General features: G+C 49.9%; 1 protein-coding gene across 1 annotated transcript in view; it reads right to left on the reverse strand.

Moving 5' to 3' along the window:
• Nucleotides 1-27,205, reverse strand: part of CD81 (CD81 molecule) — a 205,697-nt gene that overhangs the window by 115,333 nt on the left and 63,159 nt on the right. The window contains exon 2 of the mRNA XM_030201213.1: nucleotides 7,429-7,543. Coding sequence (XP_030057073.1) covers nucleotides 7,429-7,543 — 115 coding nt within the window. The remainder of the gene's footprint in view (nucleotides 1-7,428; nucleotides 7,544-27,205) is intronic.

Raw genomic sequence — 27,205 nt, forward strand, 5'->3', positions numbered from 1 at the left:
GTGGTCCGCACGCGGGGCACGCCCACCGCGCATGCGCGGCCATCTTCCCGCTCGTGCGTGACCGTTCCCGCCAGTTGAATGACAAGCAAGAAACAACATGAAAACGCAACTCCAAAGGGGAGGAGGGAGGGTAGGTGAGAACAATCAGCCTGCTGTCCTCGGAGAACACCTGCTACAGGTATGTATCATTCACTTTCTCCGAGGACAAGCAGGCTGCTTGTTCTCACGACTGGGGTATCCCTAGCTCTCAGGCTCACTCAAAACAAGAACCCAGGTCAATTGAACCTCGCAACGGCGAGGGCATAACAGAAATTGACCTACGAAGAACAACTAACTGAGAGTGCAGCCTGACCAGAATAAATTCGGGTCCTGGAGGGTGGAGTTGGATTTACACCCCAAACAGATTCTGCAGCACCGACTGCCCGAACCGACTGTCGCGTCGGGTATCCTGCTGGAGGCAGTAATGTGATGTGAATGTGTGGACAGATGACCACGTCGCAGCTTTGCAAATTTCTTCAATAGTGGCTGACTTCAAGTGGGCCACTGACGCTGCCATGGCTCTAACACTATGAGCCGTGACATGACCCTCAAGAGCCAGCCCAGCCTGGGCGTAAGTGAAGGAAATGCAATCTGCTAGCCAATTGGAGATGGTGCGTTTCCCGACAGCGACCCCTAGCCTGTTAGGGTCGAAAGAAACAAACAATTGGGCGGACTGTCTGTGGGGCTGTGTCCGCTCCAAGTAGAAGGCCAATGCTCTCTTGCAGTCCAATGTGTGCAACTGACGTTCAGCAGGGCGGGTATGCGGCCTGGGGAAGAATGTTGGCAAGACAATTGACTGGTTAAGATGGAACTCCGACACCACCTTCGGCAGGAACTTTGGGTGGGTGCGGAGCACTACTCTGTTGTGATGAAATTTGGTATATGGAGCATGAGCTACTAGGGCTTGAAGCTCACTGACCCTACGAGCTGAAGTAACTGCCACCAAGAAAATGACCTTCCAGGTCAAGTACTTCAGATGGCAGGTATTCAGTGGCTCAAAAGGAGGTTTCATCAGCTGGGTGAGGACGACGTTGAGATCCCATGACACTGCAGGAGGCTTGATAGGGGGCTTTGACAAAAGCAAGCCTCTCATGAATCGAACGACTAAAGGCTCTCCAGAGATGGCTTTACTTTCCACACGATAATGGTAAGCACTAATCGCACTAAGGTGATTCCTTACTGAGTTGGTCTTGAGGCCAGACTCCGATAAGTGCAGAAGGTATTCAAGCAGGTTCTGTGCAGGGCAAGAACGAGGTTCTAGGGCCTTGCTCTCACACCAAACGTCAAACCTCCTCCACTTGAAAAAGTAACTCTTTTTAGTGGAATCAGACAGACCCAACGCAGTGAAGTCTACGCCCTCAACATCCAGGCCGTGAGAGCCAGGGACTGAAGGTTGGGGTGCAGCAACGCTCCGTCGTTCTGCGAGATGAGAGTCGGAAAACACTCCAATCTCCACGGTTCTTCTGAGGACAACTCCAGAAGAAGAGGGAACCAGATCCGACGGGGCCAAAAGGGCGCTATCAGAATCATGGTGCCGTGGTCTTGCTTGAGCTTCAGTAAGGTCTTCCCCACCAAAGGTATGGGAGGATAAGCATACAGGAGGCCGGTCCCCCAATGGAGGAGAAAGGCATCCAACGCCAGTCTGCCGTGGGCCTGTAGTCTGGAACAGAACAGAGGCAGCTTGTGGTTCGTCTGAGAGGCGAAAAGGTCCACCGAGGGGGTGCCCCACTCTCGGAAGATCTTGCGTACCACTCTGGAATGAAGCGACCACTCGTGCGGTTGCATGACTCTGCTCAGTCTGTCGGCCAGACTGTTGTTTACACCTGCCAGGTATGTGGCTTGGAGGAGCATGCCGGACTGGCAAGCCCACCGCCACATGCCGACGGCTTCCTGACACAAGGGGCGAGATCCGGTGCCCCCCTGCTTGTTGGTGTAATACATTGCAACCTGATTGTCTGTCCGAATTTGAATAATTTGGTAGGACAGCCGGTCTCTGAAAGCCTTCAGTGCGTTCCAGATCGCTCGGAGCTCCAGGAGGTTGATCTGCAGATCCTTTTCCTGGAGGGACCACAGACCCTGGGTGTGAAGCCCATCGACATGAGCTCCCCACCCCAGGCGAGATGCATCCGTCGTCAGCACTTTCGTGGGCTGCGGAATTTGGAATGGACGTCCCAGGGTCAAATTGGTCCGGATGGTCCACCAGAGCAGTGAAGTGCGGCAACTGGTGGAGAGGCGGATGACATCTTCTAGACTCCCGGTGGCTTGAACCCACTGGGAAGCTAGGGTCCATTGAGCAGATCTCATGTGAAGACGAGCCATGGGAGTCACATGGACTGTGGAGGCCATATGACCCAGAAGTCTCAACATCTGCCGACCTGTGACCTGCTGAGACGCTCTGGTCTGCGAAGCCAGGGACAAGAAGTTGTTGGCCCTCGCTTCGGGAAGGAAGGCCTGAGCCGTCTGGGTATTCAGCAGAGCTCCTATGAATTCCAGAGACTGGGTTGGCTGGAGATGGGACTTTGGGTAATTTATCACAAACCCCAGCAGCTCCAGGAGTTGAGTAGTGCACTGCATGGACCGGAGGGCTCCTGCCTCCGAGGTGTTCTTGACCAGCCAATCGTCGAGATATGGGAACACGTGCACTCCCAGTTTGCGTAGATACGCCGCCAACACCACGAGGCACTTTGTAAACACTCGTGGGGCAGAGGCAAGCCCAAAGGGCAGCACACAATACTGAAAGTGCCGTGCGCCCAGGCGGAATCTGAGATACTGTCTGTGAGCTGGCAGTATCGGGATGTGAGTGTATGCGTCCTTTAAATCCAGGGAACATAGCCAATCGTTTTTCTGAATCATTGGCAGAAGGGTGCCCAAGGAAAGCATCCTGAACTTTTCTTTGACCAGGAATTTGTTCAGGCCTCTCAGGTCTAGGATGGGACGCATCCCCCCTGTTTTCTTTTCCACAAGGAAGTACCTGGAATAGAATCCCTGCCCTACCTGCCCGGGTGGTACGGGCTCGACCGCATTGGCGCTGAGAAGGGCGGAGAGTTCCTCTGCAAGTACCTGCTTGTGATGGGAGCTGAAGGATTGAGCTCCCGGAGGACAATTTGGTGGAGGAGAGGCCAAATTCAGGGCGTATCCGCACCGCACTATTTGGAGAACCCACTGGTCGGAGGTTATGAGAGGCCACCTTTGGTGAAAAAATTTTAACCTCCCTCCGACCGGCAGATCGTCCGGTACGGACACTTTGAGGGCGGCTATGTTCCCGTGGATCCAGTCAAAAGCCCGTCCCCGGCTTTTGCTGTGGAGGCGCAGGGGGCTGCTTAGGCGCACGCTGTTGACGAGAACGAGCGCGCTGGGGCTGTCCCTGTGCCTGGCGAGGCCTTCGGGCCGGCTGGGTGTACCTACGCCTTGCAAAGGAATAGGGCGCAGCCTGCCGGGCCCGGGAAAAACGTCCACCTGCTGAGGCGGATGCTGAAGGCGCACGGTGGGAGAGCTTGTCGAGGGCGGTTTCCCGCTGATGCAGTTGGTCCACCAGCTGCTCGACCTTCTCACCAAAAATGTTATCCCCCCGGCAAGGGACGTCGGCCAGTCTCTGCTGGGTGCGGTTGTCCAGGTCAGAGGCACGCAGCCATGAGAGCCTGCGCATCACTATACCTTGGGCCGCAGCACGAGATGCCACGTCACAGGTGTCATAGATACCCCTGGACAGGAACTTTCTGCACGCCTTCAGCTGCCTGACCACCTCCTGATAAGGCCTGGACTGCTCCGGCGGGAGCTTGTCGACCAGGTCCGCCAGTTGCTTCACATTGTTCCACATGTGGATGCTCGTATAGAGCTGGTATGACTGGATGCGGGTCACGAGCATGGAGGATTGGTAGGCCTTCCTCCCAAACGAGTCCAGAGTGCGAGACTCCCGCCCCGGGGGCGCCGAGGCGGTATCCCTCGAACTCCGTGCCCTCTTGAGAGCAGAATCCACGACCGCCGAGTCATGGGGCAATTGTGGCCGCATTAACTCTGGGTCCGAGTGGATCCTGTACTGGGACTCTGCTTTCTTGGGGATGGTGGGATTAGTTAATGGTCGCATCCAGTTCCGAAGCAGTGTCTCCTTCAGGACATTGTGCAGCGGTACCGTGGTGGACTCTCTAGTTGGTGATGGATAGTCGAGGACCTCGAGCATCTCAGCCCTCGGCTCATCCACAGAGACCACGGGAAAGGGAATGCAAATAGACATATCCCGCACAAAGGAGGCAAAAGAGAGACTCTCAGGGGGCGAGAGCTTTCTCTCTGGTGAAGGCGTGGGGTCCGAGGGGAGACCCGCAGACTCCTCTGAGGAGAAATATCTGGGGTCCTCCTCTTCCCCCCACGAGGCCTCTTCCTCGGTATCGGACATGAGCTCATGTAGCTGAGTCCGGAACCGGGCCCGGCTCGACGTCGAGGCACCAGGGCCTCGGTGTCGTCGAGCGGTGGACTCCCCCGCTGGCGGGGACGAAGCTCCCTCCATCGACGTCGACGGGGATTCCACCTGCGTGGCGGTCGAGACCGGCGCCGCAAGCGGCGGCGGCGTCGACGGCCTCGGCACCGGGCTAGAGCTTTCCGGCGCCACAGTCATCGGCGCCAAGAGCGCAAGCACCCCCGGCGCCGGCACAGCCTGGCGCATCAGCCCTTCCAGGATCCCCGGAAGGATGGCTCGGAGGCACTCGTCCAGGCCCGCTGTCGGGAAAGACGTGGGGGCCGGTAGAGGCATCGGTGCCGGAAGCTGCTCGGTTTCAGGAGACTGCACCGAAGTGCTAGGACCCTGACGTGGCGGTACCTCCACCACCGAGGGGGACCTCTCCTCTCGACACGGACGCTTCGAGGGCGACCGGTGACGGTGCTTCTTTGCCTTTTTACGGTGCCCGTCACCGGTGCCGGGTGGTATGGAGGAGGAGGAGGTCGATCCCCCTCGGTCCCGAGGAACCGGGTCAGACAGGGTTCGGTCCCGAGGGCCACGGGCTGAAGGAGTGACCGGGGCCGACTGCCCACGCGGTCTCTCACCTCTACCCTCACCGGAGGACCGGCGGGCCGACGGGACCTTTTCTCCTGGGGTCGATGCCATCGATGCCGATTTTTCGGGCATCGATACCGGTACTGAAGGACCGGGCGTCGATACCGATGCCGTCGAAGTCGACGTCGAGGGGCCGGCGCAAGTTCCAAAAAGACGGTCCCGCAGAACTTGCCTCGCAACCTGAGTCCATTTCCGGAGACCGAGACACAGGGAACACGACTTGATATTGTGCTCCGGCCTGAGGCACTGGAGGCACCAAGCGTGGGTGTCGGTCTGCGAGATCGGCCGGCCGCACCGACCACACTTCTTAAATCCACTCGGGACCTTCGAGGACATCGACGGAAAAATCGCGTCGGCGAAGTTAAAGTCGTCGATGGTGGCGGAAATCACACCTCGAAAAAATAAATCGATCGCGCGGCCACAAGGCCGCAACGCGACGCCCTCGCTAGAAACGAGGGAAAAATGAGCGCGTGCTCTCTTTTTTTTTTTTTAAGAAAAGAAACTGGGGCACGCGGTAACCAAAAAACTAAACAAAACTAAACAAAATCGCGTAAACGCGACGGTCTTTCCGGGGCTGCGAAGGAAGAGCGGCGACGGCACGACTCTCCTCAGGCGCGGAAAAGAAAAGACTGGCGGGAACGGTCACGCACGAGCGGGAAGACGGCCGCGCATGCGCGGTGGGCGTGCCCCGCGTGCGGACCGCCCGCGAAGCTTCTTCCGGTTGGTGGGGGCTGCCGCGGACGTCACCCAGTCGTGAGAACAAGCAGCCTGCTTGTCCTTGGAGAAATAATGTCACAAGGCTGTTTGGAGCCAGGAGTCAAAAGACATTGCGGTTTTGCAAGCCATAACATAAAAGGAGACAACAAATTACCTCCTGTGAAGTTTTCAGATCCTCGGAGCCATCAGATGGACCTTTCACATTAGCCTCTCTAGACTCTCTACAGCTTTTCATCTCACCTGTTTATCTATGTTGGAACATACCGAGTTTGTTCCAACTAATCTCCGAGTTTCCTTTTCCAAAGAACTTTAATTCTACCCTATTTCTTTTCTGTCAGTATTTCATTCTTGTAAATAGTTATTTGCTATTAGTACAATCATGTAAATAAAGAACACAGAAATATAATGAAATAATTTATCTTTTAATTCAGTGGTTCCCAAACCTGGTCCTGGAGGCACCCCAGCCAGTCAGATTTTCAGAATATCCAAAATTAATATTCATGAATAGATGTGGAGGCAGTGCATGCAAATCTCTTTCATGAATATTCATTGTGGGTATCCTGAAAACCTGACTGGCTGGGGTGCCTCCAGAACCAGGTTTGGGAACCACTGTTCTAATCAGTACATATACCGAGGGTGAGAAACTCAAAGCCATGTGGACATAGTGTTTATTATTTGCAGAGTACATAAAACACTGCATTCATTTCATTCACATCCTATCCTACTACACCTGTGGTGAATATTTTGTCACCTCCACATTGGTCCCCAGCGGTTTCTTTAAGCCTTGTGGCTATATGAGGCTCAAAGGCACCATCAGGCCTGGGACAGCAGAGAAGCAGGAAGCAGCATGATGTGCAGCTCCTTCTCTTGCTGCACTGGTGTGGCGAGAGTGAAGGGAAGGAGGAAAGAAGGGAGTAGAGGGAGGGTGTCTGGAAAACTTGTAGATAGAGTGGAGGGGGGGGGGGGGGAGGCTGGAAAAAAGATGGATAGTCTGTGCACAGGGAAGGGTGCACCGGAAAATAACATGGGTGGGGGGGGGGGGGGGCTAGAAAAAGGTAGATGAGATGTGTGCGTATGCCATGGGAATAGGGTGTAGGTCTGCAAGAAGGTGCTTGGGAAACTGCTGTGGTGGGTATTTCATGTATGGGGTGGGGGGAGATGCTAGCCCTTATAATGAGAGAATTTTGCATTAAAAAAAAAAAAAAAAGATTACAAATTTCCCCAGGAGTAAAACTAAAAAATTATCATACACCACTTAGAGAACCAATATGTAAAAACTTCAAATACACTTCATTGATGAATTACTCAAAAATTAGATCTTTGCTCAGGAATCTCTCTTTATAACAAAAGCTGCCCAGGTAAATGTGCTGATTTCCCAGCAACAGCGGGTTCTGCTGTATATGAGAACATCAAGCACCTTTTTATTAATTCAGACAGAAAGGTCATAGAAGCCTCAGTTATCAGAAACTGGGATTCACAGAAGCCTTTACGATGCTTGCATATCCCAGGAGGGCTTGGCACAGAGAAAATAAATCCGGAAATAGCATGAGATGTACAGAAAGCTGTGCAAGTTGAGAAAAGTAGCCCTGACAGACCACAGCGAGACATCTGTGACTGGTGCTACTTACCAATAAAAAAGGTGCTGGGAGCTGCTTTATCCTCCATCTCCAGGTACAGAATGCCAGTGGTCTGAGGATCGTGTCGAAGCCATAGGGCCACGCCAAGAATCACTCCTCCAGCCAGCTAGGGAGATAAAGAAGAGTTACAAATGTTGCTCACCTTCAGGCACATGGGCTGGATAATTTAGCTTAAGGATCATTCAAAAATCTGTATATCTCACTCAAGACCGCCCAACAGAAAAAAAGCATAAGCATATACCATGGTTAACTTACACTGAGGGTTTGTGAAACTTCCAAACGATCACATCTACACATCACAAATTTAAAGAGGCCTCAGGTCTTAAGACATGTTATGGTCAAGGCACCAGAAAAACCCTATAATTATATATATATATATTTTTTTTTTTTTTACATAAATGAATACACACTGTAATCACATGACTCAGGCCTAGATGCATCAAACATACGTTAAAAAAATCAAAAACGTAAAAGTCCTTACCGAAGTTGAAAAAACAAAGAATGCACTAAAAACAGAAGTCCCACATGTTCGGTTCGGTATTTGAAAGTCGAATGCATTACAGAAGTGTAATCCTCGTCGTTAATCTGCCCATAAAGCATGCGCAGAGCAGCCAAGCGTTATGCTGGCTGCTCTGCGCATGCCACAAACGTCAACCCCCCCCCCCCCCCAAAAAAACACGTTGAAAATAAAAGGGGCAAAGGTGCTCATCAGGAGCGTCCTGTATGGACACCCTTGCCCCCCGCTTCCGTATGTATTAAATAAAAAATAAAAACAAAAAAAACAAAGTTTAGCAGCCCCGGTCCCCCTCCCTTCCTCTCTGTTTTTCTCCTTCTCCCACAGCTGCGCCTCCCGCCATGCTCCGCCCCCGTGCCCCGCCCCCTGAGCTTGTCGCCACCGCTCCCCCCCTCTTCCGGACCCCCCCTCTGCTTTACCAGCCCGCACAGCGCCTCTCACCTCTGTGTGAAGGCGCTGCATGGGCAAGAACAGCTGATCGGCGATCGGTGCTGCCTTCTCCGACGTCCCTCTGTTCTTCCTGGGCCCGCCCTCCTCTGACCAGAGACCTTAGGCACGGCCCTGTTCATTGTTATTTAATCTGTTCATGCTTCCTTTCTGTAAGGTGTTGGCTGATATGAGGGTCAGTTATCAGCTTTATGCCGATTTGCAATTTTATTTTTCTGTACCTTCTGTTACGGAAGATGGTGTAAAATTGGTGGAGACTTTATTTTAAGACAATACAGGCATGGCTGGGAGCTAATGGGTTGGCTTTAAATGAGGTAAAAAAATGCAGGTTTTGTGGTTGACTCGGTTTGGAGAGCAGTGCCCTTATGCTGGGTTTTAGCTTGATTGTTTTTGTTTCTGTTCTACCCTCTATTCATAGTTTGGGGGCCAGTCTGGATACTACGGGAAAATTAGGTTCTTACCGTGATAATTTTCTTTCCTTTAGTCATAGCAGATGCAGCCATTACAGATGGATTGTGTCCATCAACCAGCAGAGGGAGATAGAGAGCACACTTTTTTCAGTGCCTCATACCAGCTTGCTCCACTGCCTCTCTTCAGTATTTGAAGCTTCCAAAGCAGTATGGCAAACCGCAATGGGAATAACATAAGCTTTCCTCACAGCGAACGATGGCCCTACAACAAAGGGCATTAACTCAGAATGGAGGGAATGAAACATCCTCCCGGAGGGCATAAACTCATCCTCCACTGAGACATAACTGGAGGGAATAAACTCATCCTCCCGGAGGGAATAAACTCATCCTCCAAAACATGAAACTAGAGGGAATTAAGTCATCCTCCTTTAATTGAACAAGAATCCTGAAGACTGTTTTCCGACTTTCTCCCAAGGACGGAATCTCCAGGAAACACGAACAGAACCTGAAATAGATTTACAGCAGATGGCATCAGACAGGGAGGGATCATGGCTGCATCTGCTATGACTAAAGGAAAGAAAATTATCACGGTAAGAACCTAATTTTCCCTTCCTTGTCATCAAGCAGATGCAGCCATTACAGATGGGATGTATCAAAGCAATCCCTAGATAGGGTGGGAACAAGCACACCACTCGTCAGCACTTGCGCTCCAAAGTGTGCGTCCCTCCTGGCAGCCACATCCAGCCTGTAATGTCGGGCAAAAGAGAGCTTAGAAGCCCATGTTGCTGCACTACAAATCTCTTGAAGAGAGAGTGCTTCAGTTTCAGCCCAAGAAGAGAAAATTCCTCTAGTGGAATGCGCCTTAAAGGCATCAGGCAGAGGCCGGCCGGCAAGCAAATAAGCTGAAAAGATAGATTCTTTAAGCCAGCGGGCAATAGTGGCTTTAGACGCTGGAGACCCTCTGCGAGGACCTGATAGCAAAACAAACAGATGATCAGAGGTCCTGAAAGAGTTAGTAACTTGCAAAGACTGCAGCAGAGTCCTGCGCACATCCAACAGGTGAAATTGCCCAAAAGATTCTGGAAACTCCTCCTCGACAAAGGAGGGCAAGAAAATAGGTTGGTTTAGGTGAAACACTGAAACCACCTTAGGCAAGAAGGAAGGCACGGTCCGAATCGTGACCCCGGACTCTGAAAACTGCAGAAAAGGGTCTCTACAGGACAGCGCCTGGAGCTCTGACACCCGTCTCGCCGAAGTAATGGCCACTAACAAGACGGCCTTCAGTGTCAAATCTTTCTCTGAAGCACGCCGAAGCGGTTCAAAGGGAGCACCCTGAAGGGCCTTCAGCACTAGCCCCAGGTTCCAAGCTGGACAAGGTGCCCGCACGGGAGAATGGAGCCGAAGCACCCCTCTAAGAAACCGTGCCACATCCGGATGAGCAGCTAAAGACACGCCTTCAACCTTGCCACGCAGGGAGGCCAATGCTGCCACTTGCACCTACAGGGAATTATAGGCCAAGCCTTTTTGTACACCATCCTGCAAAAAGTCCAGAATCGGCGAGACAGGAGCCCGCAGGGGTGTGATCTCTCTGGAAGCACACCAGACTTCAAACTGACACCAAATCCTGGCATTAGCCACAGAAGTGGAACGCATGCGGGCTTGCAGGAGAGTGGTAATTACTTTATTGGAATAGCCTCTGCCTCTCAATTGCGCCCTCTCAATCGCCAGGCCATAAGACCAAATCGGCCGGCGTCCTCCATGGTCACCGGACCCTGTGACAACAGGTTGGGAACCAAAGGTAACTGTGTTGGATTATTTGTAGTAAATAATTAGCAGATTTTAGTACACACAGCTTCAGCTTTAGAAATGTTAATTTCTTTCTTCATCTCTCTCTCATTCACCCCTGAATAATTCACTGCTGAGTCACTTTAAAGTTGAAGTAACAAAACATCTGTTTACTCACAGTTTGTAGTTAGATTATAATCAGACAGGCTTATATATACATATTACTATACATTTGTATTATCAGCTCCTTCCATGTGCTTAGATGGTAATGGATGCTCACACCACCATAGATTCTCTCAGGTTAGGAGAGATCATGAGCTCCATGTGCTCCATGTGCTGCATCTAACCCCCACAGGAAGTTGCATAGCAGTGTGACCTCTCTAAGTAATTCACATCAGAGGTCACAGAGTAATCACAGAGAAATAATAGGTGACAGGCAATGCATGTAAAATACAATTACATTCCAACAAACCCCTTCTCATGCATAACTGTCATGCAATTATTTATTCATACAAAGTCCAAGCTTTATACGAAGATTCACAAAATGTTCTCTGGGTAACGGTTTGGTCATGATGTCAGCTGTCATCTCACTGGTGTGACAATAGTGTAGACTGATGACCCCTTCTTTTGCCAACTCTCGCACGTTGTGGTATTTCGTTGCGATGTGCTTGGTGCGTGACTGAACCTTGTCATTCTGTGACAGTCGGATGCAGCTCTGATTATCTTCCATTATCTGGATTGGTCTCTTTTCAGCTATTCCGAAATCCAGCAAAAGTTTTTCAATCCACATCAGTTCTCTGCACGCTTCCGATACGGCCACGTATTCAGCTTCTGTAGAAGACAAACTCACAATACTTTGTTTATGACTGGCCCATGAAATTTGTACATTTCCATACATAAACACATATCCACTTGTGGATTTATAATTAGAATGATCCCCTGCCCAATCTGAATCACAGTAACATATTAGTTTTGGATTACTATTGGCTGAAATCTTTAATTTACAATCAATGGTACCCTTTAAATACCTTACCATCCTTTTAACTGCAGTCCAATCTGATTTGGTAGGTGAGCTGACCCTTCTGCTCAAAATTCCTACTGCATTTGCTATATCAGCCCTGTATGTGGTAGCTAGATATAAAAGCTTACCTATGGCTGATCTATATTGGATGTTATCTGGTAAAGGTTCTCTTACTGTTTCATCCTTCAGAAAATCAGTGATCATGGGAGTGCTTACAACTTGGGCATCTTGCATACCTAAACCTTCAATAAGCTCATTTATTTTCTGCTTCTGGCTTAGAAGATAAGAACCATCATTTTGTTTCTCAATTTCTATACCAAGATAGTATGACACATTACCAAGTTCTTTTATCTCAACATTGTGGTTTAAACATTTTACAATGTCCTTGTACTCTTGCTCACTTTTGCTTGCAATGAGCAGATCATCAACAAAAGCTAAAATGTATGCATATTGTCCATTTGTGCACCTAGTGTACAAGCATTTATCTGCTTCACCTTGCTTAAATCCTAAATTTGTCAATATTTCATGCAATTTATCATCCCAACATTCTGCACTTTGCTTTAATCCACAAAGACCTTTGTTTAATTTACACACTAGCTGTCTTTGTTTTGTATTTATGAAACCTGTTGGTTGTTCCATGTACAAGTCTTCAGTTATTTCTCCGTGAAGAAACGCTGTTTTCACATCAATGTGGTTGACTTGCATGCCTTTTGAGACTGCAATGCTCAGAAGTGTTCTGATTGTCGTGTGTTTCACTACAGGTGCAAACACTTCATCAAAATCTTCTCCATATTTTTGAAGATATCCCTTTGCGACTAATCTGGCTTTATACCTTTCCACTTTTCCTTGTGCATTCCTTTTTAACTTGAATACCCATTTGCATCCTATAGCTTTCTTGCCAGGAGGTAATTTTGTAAGAATCCAAGTATTATTTTTATCCAATGCATCAATTTCTTCTTGTGCAGCTTTATGCCATTCAGCAGCTTCTTCTGCTGGCATTTTCTCAATCTCATCCCATGTTAAGGGCTCTTGAGCTTCTGCTGACTTTGTTAGGTAAGACAGTCTTGGGGGTGGAACACCTTTGTTTCCCTGGATGAGCGTCTGACAACAGGTTGGTCCGACCTTTCCGCATCCTCTAAATCTGAGAGTCCTTCTCCAATTGATTCCCCTTCTCCAACTGTACTGTCTTCTTCAATGATCCTTTTTGTGTCTGCTTCCTCTGCCTGTTCCTCGTTAGATACAGATGAGTTGCTTTCAGACATCTGCCTTGGTATGGCATTTATATACACTGGCATGTCTATTATGGTTCTAGTTTCATATTCTGGATGATAAGGCTCATCTGGGATAATCCAGCCTTTATCAACCCTTTTGTTTTCATCAAAATATGTAACATGTCTTATGCCAACAATGCCAGTTTTCAGATTCAAAATTCTATATCCTTTGTGTCCTGGAGCATAGCCAACTAAAATGCCCCTTTCTGTTGTGGAATCCAGCTTATGCCTTCTTTGCTTTGGTATATGAGCATATGCTGTACTTCCAAATGTTCTTATGTGTGACAGGTTTGGCTTCCTACCATGCCATGTCTCATGTGGTGTGCGCTCAGCGCCTTTAGTTGGCATTCTGTTTTGTAGGTACACTGCTGTGAGAATGGCTTCCCCCCATAGTCTTTTAGGGAGATTGCTATCTGACAGCATACATCTGGTCATTTCCACAAGTGACCTAAATTTTCTCTCTGCAACAGAATTTTGCTCTGGTGTATAAGCTACTGTTGTGATATGCTGAATGCCTCCTTGTTCTAGAAATGTGCACATGCTTTGTGAAGTGAACTCACCACCATTGTCGGTCTGAAGAACCTTTGGTTTTCTTTCAAATTTATTGCTCACCATGGCTACGTATTTCTTCAGCATGTCTGTGACTTGACTTTTCTCTTTCAGCAAATAGGCCACACAATATCTAGAGAAATCATCCAAGAATATTAGCACAAATCTGTTATTTCCCAATGATGGGATATTAAACGGTCCACATAAGTCACTGTGTATTAAGTCCAGCACTTTATTACTCCTATTTCCTGTGTATGCAGGAAATGAGGGTCTCACACCTTTTTGAGTAACACAGTCTATGCATTTCTCAATTTTACCAGCATCTGCACTTATCTGAATGCCAGTGGCTAGTTGCTTACTGTAAAGATCCTGGATCACCTTAGAATCACGATGTCCCAGGCGGCGGTGCCAGATTTCCAGACTACATTTACCATCATTCTTCCTTACTTGCGCCATATGTGAGGCTTCACCTGAAATGTTCAGCTTATAAACATCATTATGCATAAAAGCTTCAGCATACACTTCATCATTTTTAGAGATTGTGCACTTACTGTTTTCAAAATGAATCACAAATCCCTTCTTATCTAATGTAGATACACTAAGCATATTGCAAACTGCTTGGGGAATATACAAGACATCACTTACAGGAATTTCTTTAACTTCATTAGACACTTTGCATTTTAAGAATCCAATACCTTTTGCTTGGATCTTAGCAGTCCCTGCGTTTGCAGTTTTAAGAATACCTTCCTCTGGACACATTTCCTGAAAGAAATTCTTACAATTGGTTAAATGGCATGTGCTCCCTGAATCCAAAATCCAAGTACTTTCATTTGAATTATTATTTACCATAGTCAAAGATTTTTCTGCCATTAGAAAGCCCTTGTGTTTATCTTTGTCCTTCATACATTTCCTGGTTTGAAAATTCTTTAGTTCCATTGGCTTAGGTGAGCTAGAGGGAGTGTTTTGTGTTTCCTTACACCATTTAGATACATGTCCCTCCTTTCCACATGAGTAGCAAATCAGCTTGCCCTTGGGTGGAGTTTTCCCATAGCTCCGCCTTCCTCTGTTCTTTGCCAAGAAATTTGTTTCATTTCTCTCTGACTGACTTTGAGAACACATCTCCTCAGAATCATTTATTATGCATTCCTGCCTTAGTTTTGATGTTGTCTGTTCAAAAGATTGCCCTTCAATGGCCTCATTTACAGACCTAAAAACATCAAACTTCTTTGATAGTGAGGTAAAAAGAAATGCTTTTTTCAATGCATCACACATGGGAATTCCAGAAAGTTCTAACTTTTGAAATGAAGACATAAGATACATAATGTGATCATTACATTTACTTTTATCCCTTAATTTGGTTTCATTCAACTCTGCTAACCAAATTGGTTGCTGCTTTGCATATGTAGTTGCATACATAGTTCTCAGTTTATATAAAATGTCCTTTGGTGTATCTTTTCCCTCCACTAATATGGCTTGTTTCTCTGAGAGAGCTTCCAAAAGCATGCACTTCACATAATAGTTTGCATTGTCCCATTCAGCCATATTTTCAGCTGTTCTGTCTTGGTCTAAGCATATATTTAATCCTTTTGCTCGAAGGAGACATATGAATCTTAGTTCCCACTGCCGATAATTAAACTCAGTTAATTTAGGCACCTTGAGAGAATAGAAAAATGGTGAATTTCTTCCCTCAGCCATTTTCTTAGCCTTCTGTCTGCTGTGTGGGGGGAGAGAGAGACAGACTGAATCTTTCCTTTAAAACTTAAGAGAAAAATGTGGCCTTTTTTTTTTTCTGCCTGGTAATATTTCTCTTCTTTTTCAATTCTTGGCCCTGGGCCCATAACCCTTTTGTTGGATTATTTGTAGTAAATAATTAGCAGATTTTAGTACACACAGCTTCAGCTTTAGAAATGTTAATTTCTTTCTTCATCTCTCTCTCATTCACCCCTGAATAATTCACTGCTGAGTCACTTTAAAGTTGAAGTAACAAAACATCTGTTTACTCACAGTTTGTAGTTAGATTATAATCAGACAGGCTTATATATACATATTACTATACATTTGTATTATCAGCTCCTTCCATGTGCTTAGATGGTAATGGATGCTCACACCACCATAGATTCTCTCAGGTTAGGAGAGATCATGAGCTCCATGTGCTCCATGTGCTGCATCTAACCCCCACAGGAAGTTGCATAGCAGTGTGACCTCTCTAAGTAATTCACATCAGAGGTCACAGAGTAATCACAGAGAAATAATAGGTGACAGGCAATGCATGTAAAATACAATTACATTCCAACAAACTGAAGGGGATCCTCCACGAGCATCTGTCGGAGGTCCACATACCAAGGCCTCCTGGGCCGATCCGGGGCGACAAGAACCACTTCTCCTGGATGCAGCCGAATTCGCAGGAGCACTCACCCTATCAAGGGCCACGGAGGGAACACATACAGTAGGCCCGGAAGCCAGGGTTGAGCCAAGGCATCCAACCCCGCCGCGTGAGGATCTCTCCATCTGCTGAAGAAGCACGGGACTTTGGCATTGGAGCTTGTCGCCATTAGATCCATCACAGGCTTGCCCCACTTGGCACATATCTGCAGGAACACTTCGTCTGCAAGTTCCCACTCCGCTGGATTGATCTGATGCCTGCTTAGATAATCGGCTTGCACGTTGCTCTGACCTGCAATGTGAGCTGCCGACAGAAACTGTACATGCAGCTCGGCCCAGTGGCAAATTTGTTCGGCCTGCGCGGCTAGAACTCTGCACTGAGTGCCACCTTGTCGATTTATGTAGGCCACTGCTGTCGTGTTGTCCGACATCACTCTGACAGCCAATCCTTCCAGGGTCACTTGAAAGGCCAGAAGCGCCTGAAACACCGCTTTCAACTCTAGGCGGTTGATGGACCACTCCAACTCCTCGGGTGTCCATAGACCCTGGGCATGCTTCCCCTTGCAATGTGCGCCCCAGCCTTTCAGACTGGCATCTGTCAGCACTAGGCACCAATCGGGGAGCGCCAGCGGCATTCCTCGCTGCAGCATGCTGTCTGAGAGCCACCACTCCATGCTGAGTCGGGCCGCAGGGAGCCAACAGAGTCTGCATTGGTAATCCTGAGATACTGGAGACCATCTTTGGAGTATAGCATACTGTAGAGGTCTCAGGTGCGCTCTCGCCCAAGGCACCAGTTCCATGGTGGCCGTCATCGATCCAAGCAGCTGGACAATGTCCCAAGCTCGCGGGCGGGGCATCCTCAGGAGCAGACAGACCTGATTCTGAAGCTTGCACCGCCTTTGCTCGGGTAGGTACACATACCCCGAGGCTGTGTCGAACCTGGCCCCCAAATATTCTAGAGACTGCGAGGGGGTCAGGTGACTTTTGGCCAAATTGATGACCCAGCCCAGAGATTGAAGAACTGAGACCACTCTGGCTGTTACATGCTGACTCTCTGCAGCAGAGTTTGCTCGAATGAGCCAGTCGTCCAGGTACGGGTGAACCCGAATACCCTCTCGTCTTAGAAAGGCAGCTACTACCACCATAACCTTCGAAAAGGTGCGGGGAGTTGGAGTTGGGGCGAGGCCAAAAAGCAAGGCCCGGAACTGGAAATGCTTTCCCATCACCGCAAACCTCAGAAACTTCTGGTGCAGGGGCCAAATTAGAATGTGCAAGTAAGCTTCTTTCAGGTCCAGAGACGCGAGAAACTCTTCCTTGCTGTACCGCCGCAATGACGGAGCGCAGGGTTTCCATGTGAAAACGCCGCACTCTCAGGGACTTGTTTAATTCTTTTAAGTCCAGAATAGGGTGAAAAGACCCTCCTTTTCGCGGCACCACAAAGAAGATGGAGTAGCGGCCGCAGCCATGTTCGGTGGGAGGTACCGGCGACACGGCCCCTATCTGAATCAGACCTTGTAGTCTCCTCTACCGCCGCCCGTTTGGCGGCAGAACCGCATCGGGACTCCACAAACACGTCTCTTACAGGGGCATCGAATTCTATTCTGTAACCATCTCTGATCAGGTCCAAGACCCACTGATCTGAGGAAATGTTGGCCCACTCCTCGGCAAAGAGGGAAAGACGTCCTCCGATGACAGGACTCGAGGAGAGGGCCGGCGCACCATCATTGAGAGGGTCGCCCCTGAACTCCAGGCCTTGAGCCAGTGGCTGTGGAACGTTTGTCCGAGCGAAAGGAGTTCCTCTGCTGAAAACGGGCACGAGAAGTGAACCCAGCAGAACGCCCCGGGCGGTACCTTCGAGCTTCACGGAAGCGAGGTCTGTAAGAGGAGTGGACCGCCGCACCCTTAGAGGAAGGCCGAGGCCTATCTTCAGGCAAGCGCTGGGGTTTAGCCTCACCCAGGCCCTTCACAATTTTCTCCAACTCCTCAAAAAACAGGAGAAGGCCTTGAAAGGGCAATTTCACCAACCTTTGCTTAGAGGCCATGTCCGCCGCCCAATGCTGTAGCCAAAGAAGACGGTGAGCCGCCACTGCTACTGCCATGTGTTTAGCTGAAGCTCTGACAATATCATAAAGGGCGTCAGCAAGAAAGGACATGGCTGACTCCATCCGCGGAGCCACATCTGAAAAGGGCTCCGCTCCATCACCGGGCTGTTCCACTGCCTGTTGCAACCAAGCCAGGCAGGCTCTAGCAGCATAACAACTGCATGCAGACGCCCGAATAGTGAGACCTGCAATTTCAAATGACCGTTTAAGGATAAATTAGGCCTTACCTGCTCATTTGCTTTCCTTTACTCCCTCCGGACCGGCTCAGAATGTGACTGATGGGTTGTGCACGCCTTCTAGCAGGTGGAGACTGAGAAAAAAGTGTGACTCCAGACAGAGAAAGATCCAGTAATAGAGTACCAAAGCAGAAGAAAGAAAAACCTAAAATCTGTGCATCCAAAAACCTGAGCAGCCGCCGGCACCTTGCCAACCAAGGGTGAGTGCCTGAAACAAACAGCCAAAGTTTGGACAGTATTGTTTCTACAACTTTATGTGCCTTCTTATTTAGCATTCATTTATTCATATTAGAGAGCTACAACTAGCAACACAGCTCCAAACAACCAAACATCGAACCAACAAACCCTTGAACAAAACAAATCCGATATCTGAAGGGAGGGATCTGAGCCGGTCCGGAGGGAGTAAAGGAAAGCAAATTAGCAGGTAAGGCCTAATTTATCCTTTCTTAGTCTCCCTCCGGACCGGCCCAGAATGTGACTGTTGGGAAGTAACAAAGCAGTACACTTATGGGAGGGACCCCAGCAGCCCCGCCGACAACACGCGCTCTCCAAAAGCCACCCGTCGACAACTGAGATCGTCCAAACGGTAGTGCTTAGAAAAGGAATGCAAGGACGATCAGGTCGCCGCTCTACAAATGTCCTCCGGAGGCACCAGATAGCGCTCCGCCCACGAAGCTGCCTGACCTCTCGTCGACTGAGCCTTGACGTGCTCTGGAACGGATTTCCCAGAAAGCAGATAGGCTGAAGCAATCATTTCCTTGAGCCAGCGAGAAATAGTAGGCTTAGATGCCATCAGCCCCTTACGCGCACCTCCAATCAGAAGAAACAAATGAGCCAATCTGCGAAATTCCTCTGTAGATGTAATATAGTGCTTCAAGACTCGCATGACATCCAAACACTTCAATCTCCGCTGTTCCTCCGCACCGGAGAAGGAACCCAAGACAGGCAAGACAACCGGCTGAGAAACATGAAACCGAGATACCACCTTGGGAAGAAAAGATGGAACCGGTCTCAAAACTACGCGATCGGGACAGAACTCCAAAAATGGAGACCTAAACGACAATGCCTGCAGCTCAGAAACTCGCCTAGCTGAAGCATCGGCCACCAAAAACACGGTCTTCAGAGTCAAATCTTTTAAGGTACAGGATGCCAAAGGCTCAAAAGGGGGCTTGGTAAGAACCGAAAGCACCACATTCAGATCCCACTGAGGAAACGAACACCGAGTGGGAGGACGAAGAAGATTAACTCCCTTGAGAAAACGCACGACATCCGGATGACTGGCCAACGACTTCCCTTTGATACGACCACGAAAACATGTCAAAGCCGCAATCTGTACCTTAAGAGAAGCCAAGGCCAACCCCTTGTCAAATCCTTGCTGCAAAAAATCCAACATCTGCGGCACCGAAGCCCGAAAAGGCGACAGACTATGCTTCGTACACCAGCTCTCAAAAATCCTCCAAGTACGCACATAACTCAGAGAAGTGGAACGCCGCCAAGACCGCAGCATTGTAGCAATGACCAGAGCAGAGAGACCTCTTTTAGTCAACCTAGCCCTCTCAAGAGCCATGCCGTAAGACAGAATCGACCCGGATCCGGATGAACGACCGGACCCTGCGACAAGAGGTCTTGCGTGACCGGAAGCTTGAAGGGAAGATCGACCAGAAGACGTTGAAGGTCGGCATACAACGGCCTACGGGGCCAATCCAGCGCCACCAGAATTAGGCGACCCTTGTGACTCTCTACCTTCTGAAGCAGACACCCGATCAAAGGCCAAGGCGGAAACGCATACATCAGGCCGTCCGGCCAGACTTGAAGAAGAGCGTCCACTGCAAGCGCTTTGGGATCTCTGCGAAGACTGTAGAACAGCGGCAACTTTGCATTGGTCGCGGACGCCAACAGATCCATTTTGGGGACTCCACAGCGATCTACCAACAGCCGAAACGCCACGTCGCTGAGCGCCCACTCTCCGGGATCGAGCAAATGACGACTGAGAAAGTCCGCCTGAACGTTTAGCACCCCTACTACATGAGCCGCGGAGAGAGCCACCAGATTGACCTCTACCCAATGAAAGAGCAGTGACACCTCCCGCTCCAACGGGAGACTCCGCGTCCCTCCTTGGCAATTGATGTACGACACCGCTGTGGCATTGTCCGTCATGACTCTCACCGCCCGTCCGGTGAGTAGTGGAAGAAAACTCCGAAGTGCCAGACGGATAGCCCGGGCCTCCAACAAGGTGATCGAACACTTGGACTCCGGAAGGGACCAAAGACCTTGAGCCACTTGTCCCTGACAATGAGCCCCCCAGCCGTGAAGGCTGGCATCCGTCGTTACCACTACCCAGTCGGGCTGATCCAAAGGCATGTCTTTGGACAAGTTGGCCTCCCGAAGCCACCAACGTAAACTGGCTCTCACCGACAACGACAGTGGCAACCTGTGAAGAAGCGACCCGGTCTGGGAAGACCACCTGGATAGGAGGGACCTCTGCAGGGGCCTCATGTGAGCCCTGGCCCAGGGCACCGTCTCTATCGTCGCCGCCATCAGACCCAGCACCTGAAGGTAATCCCTTGCCACCAGGCTGGACCTCTGCAAGAAAAGCCGAACCTGAGACTGCAATTTCAGTACACGGGCCGACGGAAGAAACACACGGCCCCGCTGCGTATCGAAGAGGACTCCCAGATACTCTAAGGACTGAGAAGGCTGAAGACGACACTTTTGCGTATTGACTACCCAACCTAGATGCTGCAACAATTCGACTACCCGAACCATCGCCTGAACGCTCTCTTGGGCCGATTTTGCCCGAATCAACCAGTCGTCTAAATAAGGATGGACCAAGATACCTTCTGCTCGGAGAGCTGCCGCCACAACAACCATGACCTTGGTAAACATGCAGGCAGCGGTCGCTAGCCCGAAGGGAAGAGCCCGAAATTGAAAATGATGCCCCAGAATAGCAAACCTTAGGAACTGCTGATGAGCCAGGCGAATGGGAATATGAAAATAGGCTTCTGTAAGATCTAGGGAAGTCAGAAACTCCACGGCCCGCACCGCAACAATGACAGACCGAAGAGTCTCCATCCGAAACGAGGGCACTCTGAGAGCTCGATTGACCGCCTTGAGATCTAAAATCGGACGAAAGGAGTCGTCCTTTTTGGGCACCAGAAAATAAATGGAATACAGGCCCTGGCCCCTCTCCACCGCCGGTACCACAGAAATCGCTCGAAGATCCAGCAGCCTGCGAAGAGTAAGCCGGACCGCGGCGGCCTTGACGCGAGACCGACAAGGGGATTGCAGAAAAGCATCTGACAAGGGACGAGCAAACTCTAATGCGTACCCGTCGCGAATAACCTCTTAAGACCCACTGGTCCGAAGTAATTTGGACCCACCTCTCTTGAAATTGCGCTAACCGAGCGCCGATCTGAAGGAGAGGCTGGGCCTGCACACCTTCATTGCTGAGGCTTGGAGGCGGAGGAGAAAGAACCCCCAGCCTCCCAACCTCCTCGACGACCTCCCCGAAAGGACTGAGTTCTTTGTAAGAATCTAGACCGAGGAGCTTGAAAACCTCTGACAGAATGAAAACGACGAAAATCACAACCTCTGCTACGAGCTGAGAACTGCCCGCGCCCCGAACCTCTGGGGCGATCCTCCAGCAACCGCGGAACTTTAGCTTCTCCCAGACTACTTACCAATTTATCCAACTCCGGACCAAACAAAAAGGAACCCTTAAAGGGAAACTAGTAGTTTAGACTTTGAGGCCGCATCCGCTGACCAACCATGTAGCCACAGAACACGGCGAGCAGCCACCGAGAAAGCCATAGACTTTGAAGAGGCCCTCAGCAAATCATACATAGCATCCGCCAAGAAAGCTGAAGCCATCTCCAGCTTAGCCACGTTATGATCAATAGCAGCAAGATAATCCGAAGAACGGTCTAAAATCCTCTCGGACCACCGAAAACTCGCCCTTGCGACCAGAGAACCACAAATAGCGGCCTGAACCGCCAGAGCTGAAACATCAAAAGCATTCTTCAGGAAGGTCTCAATCTGGCGCTCCTGAGGGTCCCGCAGAGCTGTGCCACCATCTACTGGCACCGTGTTCCGCTTAGTCACCGCGGAGACAACTGTGTCCACTACAGGGGAACCCAAAAGCTCTTTATCGGAATCCGGAACCGGGTAAAGCCTGCTCATGGCCCTTTCAAGCCGAAAACCAGAGTCCGGACGCTCCCACTGAGCCTGGACAACATCCCTAATGTCTTGATGCATGGGAAACGATCTACCAGACCTGCGGACTCCTTTGATCAACAAGTCCACCTTCCTAGGCTCCGCCACCGCACTATCATCATCCTCAAAACGGAGAGTAGAAGAAACCTGGGAAATAAGCTCCTGAAGGTCATCCCTATGAAAGATTCTAACCACCGAGGGATCCTCCCCCACAGGAAGGGATTCCTCTATTATCACCTGTATTAGAAAACTCCTCAGACCAATCCTCCTCAGGTAACCAAGAATCCTCTGCCAGGGCAGGGAACTCCTGCTCAGGCTCAAAGAAATCATCCTGCTCTGCCTGCCCAGAAGGCTTGAAGCGTTTTACAGGTACAGAAGGAGCCTCCACAGAACTCCTTACTGTAGGTGCAGCAGGAGCAGACTGCTGCAGTAAAAAAGCCTGATACATTTGAACTACAAACGCAGGAGGGAAACCAGCTGTCCCCTGAGACAGTACTGCAGCTGGAGCAGCTGGCAGCGAGACCAGGGGATCTCGAGACAGATCAGAGCGGGCTACATCCAAAATGGCGGACGTTCCCGCCAAAACCGGCAACGAGGGAGCAGGGGAGGCAACCGCCTTACCGCTACTCGAATCGGACCCCCCCCCCTCCTGGACAGCGGAGCTACTGGCGCCGACGAAACAGACGGTCCTGCACCCTAATCCTGCAAAATGTCCACCGCCGTGCAAAATTTACAGACACCACTGGATGCGAGGCCCCGGCGCTGACAAACTGAACACCGCCGCAACTTTTCCAACATCGCGAACAGCTGATCAGGTAAATAAAACTCCGGCGCGAAAACGAAAGTAAAACCGCTACTTCGCTAAAACAAACACCGGAGCTGCTCTGCTTGCTTAAGCTCAAGGAGAAAAACAGCAGGCTGTCAGAAATCACAGGATCAAAGCCTAGGTTGCTGAAGCTCCGTTTTATATTGTTCTTTTACAAGCGGCTGCCTCTCCCTGCCTCCACAGTTCTTAACATTAAGAGCTGGAGGGAATTCACCTCAGTCAGACTGCTCCTGTCAACAGTCTGCTATATAACAGCAGCAGAAATAGGCACCAACTGCTGATTCTTCAGGGAGGATTTGGGGGGAGGGACTCGGATACTCGAGTGTGGCACCCCCGGGGTAAGCAGAGGCCCCCACGGACCTCAGCCCCTAACAAGCAGGTTTGTTTTTTTTTGTAATTAAAATGCACAGTAATAATCTGAACCTTTCAGCAGAAATTAGAAAATACTACGACTCACTAAGAACAAATAGACCAGAAAAAAGGAATGACACTGAAGGACTCACCACCTTCCACCTGCTGGAGACTACTGGATCTTTCCCTGTCTGGCAAGGGCTCTTATTGGCTCTCTGGAGTCACACTTTTTTCTCAGTCTCCACCTGCTGGAAGGCGTGCACAACCCCTCAGTCACATTCTGGGCCGGTCAGGAGGGAGGCTAAGGAAGTGCTGATTCCAGTCTACGGTCTTGAATATCCTTCAGGGCAACACCTCCTTCAACCGGGAGGGTAGTTCTCTTCGTCACAGCTGTGACTAGGGCATCCACTTTAGGCATAGCAAAGCGAGCCATATGCTCCTCACTCAGAGGGTATAATTGCCCCATAGCCCTGGAAACTTTCAAAGGTCCCTCGGGGTCAGCCCACTGAGCCGAAATAAGCTCTTGGATGGAGTCATGCAAAGGAAAGGCTCGAGCAGGCTTTTTGGTACTAGCCTAACCCTTACCCGTTCAGTGAATCCAGACTGCCCCAATTTGACTGCCCCTATCGGACCGACCGTTCACTTGTCTATTAGATTGTAAGCTCTTTGAGCAGGGACTGTCTCTCTTTGTTAAATTGTACAGCGCTGCGTAACCCTAGTAGCGCTCTAGAAATGTTAAGTAGTAGTAGTAGTAGCCATCCTAGGATTCACAGAGGAGGCTGTGCCACTGGCAGGGTCCTCAATAGAGAGAGCCTGCAGGGCATCAGAAATAAGCACTGGCAGCTTATCACAGTGGAAAATCCTCACCGCAGAGGGATCGTCCAGATCCTGAGTCACTTCTGCACCAGACTCTGGCTCCTCAGACCATGAAGGCCTGCCAGAGTCCTCCGAATCCTCGCAGCCCGACCACGGGGGGGGGGGGGGGGGGGGGGGGGGGGGGGGGGAGAGAAATGGAGACGCAGCACTCTCTGAAGGGGAAACAGCCCTTCTGTGCTTCATATTCTGCCAATTATCAGGGAATAACGCCTAAGAGGGCATACCCAGGCTAGAATCCACCGGGGGGGGGGGGGGGGGGGGCATTAGAATAGGCCCGTGCCGGGCTTTGTGGGAAAGCTCTTTTAAGCATGTATGCTTTATGCATTAATAAGACAAAATCAGGGGAGAAAAACTCACCCTGGGCACCCAGATCTCTGCCGGGGCTAGTAGCTCCCATATCAGCCTCACTCCGAGGGCTCAGGACTCTCCGTCTCAGCGGAGGTCGCGCCATGTGGTAAATTCAAAATGGCGCCCACTGCCAGCTCAGAGCGCGAAGAATCGTCGCTCGCCATGCTCGGGCCAGCTCTAACGTCTGTACAGCACGATTTACAGAGCCCCGCTGCTGATCTGCGCTTGCCACACTTGGAACAGCGTTTTACTGTCTCCGCAGCCATTGCTGAAAACGGCGGTAAAATTCAAAATGGCAGCTCGAGCCAAAATCGCCCCGATCGCGGGCCCACCCTGGAGGAGTCAGAAAACAGTCTTACCTCACTGGACCGAGTATCACAGCCCTGGTCCCACAGAAAAAGGCAAGGAAAAAACCTCTGTTAAGCGCCAAAGCGCGACGCGACTTTTTTTTTTTTTTTTTTTTTTAACGCTGTGAGGAAAGCAGAGGTAAATAGAACTCCAGAGGCTCAGGTGAGTGGGAAAGGCAGGGAAAGGGCAAACCTATGTGCCTGCATCCACTGTTGGTGGGGAAGGACAGGGAAAGCTAAGCAATGTGTCCACATTAGAGAGTTGCACGGGGACAGAAATCTTACCCATCCCCGCCCGTCCCTGCTGGAATCTTACCCATCCCCACCCGTCCCCGCTGGAATCTTACCCATCCCCGCAAAATTTTAACCCATCACAACCCGTCCCCGCAAGAATTTAACCCATCCCCACCCGTCCCCGTAAGAATTTTAATGGTACATAAAAGAAAATTCCAGTTAGCTCCCTCAGTCTCTCTCTGGATTTGAGCCACAGCACTGTAGGCAAGGAAGGAACGGAAGTTGGAACACTCTGGTGCGCACATGTAAGACTTGTCTCCAATTCACTTGCACTGTGTGCTGAGAGGTCGCCACATGCACGCGCCAGTAGGTCAGGTGACATCTGATTCTCATGCCTGTGTCAGAACTGAGGTCTGTGCACCAGCCTGGTAGCAAAGAGGATTAATAGTAACATAGTAAGTGACAGCAAATAGACCTGAATGGTCCATCCACTCTGCCAATAGTCACACTCATGATCAAGTCATCATTAAATCGAGTGTGATATTATATACTTGATTATGGTCTTTCCTTCGTGTTTCTGGAACAAAGACCATAGAAGTCTATCTGGCCCTATCCTTATGTTCCAACTACTGGGGTTGCTGTTGAAGCCCACTCCAGTCTAGTCGTCTTCTCATTTGTGGGACACAGACCGTAAAAGTCTGTCCAGCACTGTCCTTATATTCCAGCCACTGAAGTTGCTGTCTAAGCCCTTTCCAGCCCATCCTACACCAGATTGCCATGTATGAGACACAGACCATACAAGTCTGCCAGGTATCAGCCCTAGTTCATCACAGACAGAGTCGCCATTTAAGCGTCACTTGACACATCCACACACATGCAGCCATTTAAGGTTAGGTTTTATATAACGTCCATTTTCTAATTAGAGATCCTCTGTGTTCATCCCACGCCTTTTTGAATTCCGTCATCATTTGTGACTCTACCACCTCCTTAATGGAAGACTTTCCACATTTGTGCTGTTAAAGCACAGAAGACGAGGAGGAGGAGAAGACAGCACTCAAAGAAATTGGTATTTGGTAGATGAGAGGCTGGTGCAGGTGCAGCTTACACTTCTACGAGAAGACCGCAGAACTGCTTCCATCCCCGCGGGAACCCCGCAGGAACTGCCTCCGTCCCCGCGGGAATCCCGTGAACCCCGTTCCCGTGCAACTCTCTAGTCCACATCCACGGAGGTATGGGTAAGGCAGGGAAAGGGCGAACCTATGTGCCTTTAAAGTGAAGCTGCTATAGCCTCCAACACCCCTGCTAACAACTGGCAAAAGCAAAGGAGCAACCTCCAGGCAGATTTTAGATGGAGCTCGAAGAAGCTGCAGCCACTCTGCTAGGGGAGATAGAGAATACTGAAGAGAGGCAGTGGAGCAAGCTGGTATGAGGCACTGAAAAAAGTGTGCTCTCTATCTCCCTCTGCTGGTTGATGGACACAACCCATCTGTAATGGCTGCATCTGCTTGATGACAAGGAATTTGAATTTGCAACAGCAGGTGGCTGTGGTGGTTAAGGCTGTGTTTTTTTAAAGCTGCGGTTGGGATCTAGGCTCAGGAACTTTCTCTCTTGTGAAAATTTCCATATCGTGCTGCAGCATTTTGATTACTGTAATGCCCTTTGTTGTGGTCTTCCACTTACAACTTTGTGAGCATTACAGGCTTGCTTACAGGTGTTAATAAGGTAGAACACATTACACTTCGGTTGTAAAGTTTGCATTGGTTGCCCATCATGTAGTGCACTCAGTTTAAAATCCTTATGTTGGTTTTTAAGGTGCTGCAAGATGCTCCCCTGGCCTTAGCACAGGGTTTGCAAGCT

Source organism: Microcaecilia unicolor, chromosome 4, assembly GCF_901765095.1.
Source record: "Microcaecilia unicolor chromosome 4, aMicUni1.1, whole genome shotgun sequence".
Taxonomy (NCBI): Eukaryota; Metazoa; Chordata; class Amphibia; order Gymnophiona; family Siphonopidae; genus Microcaecilia; species Microcaecilia unicolor.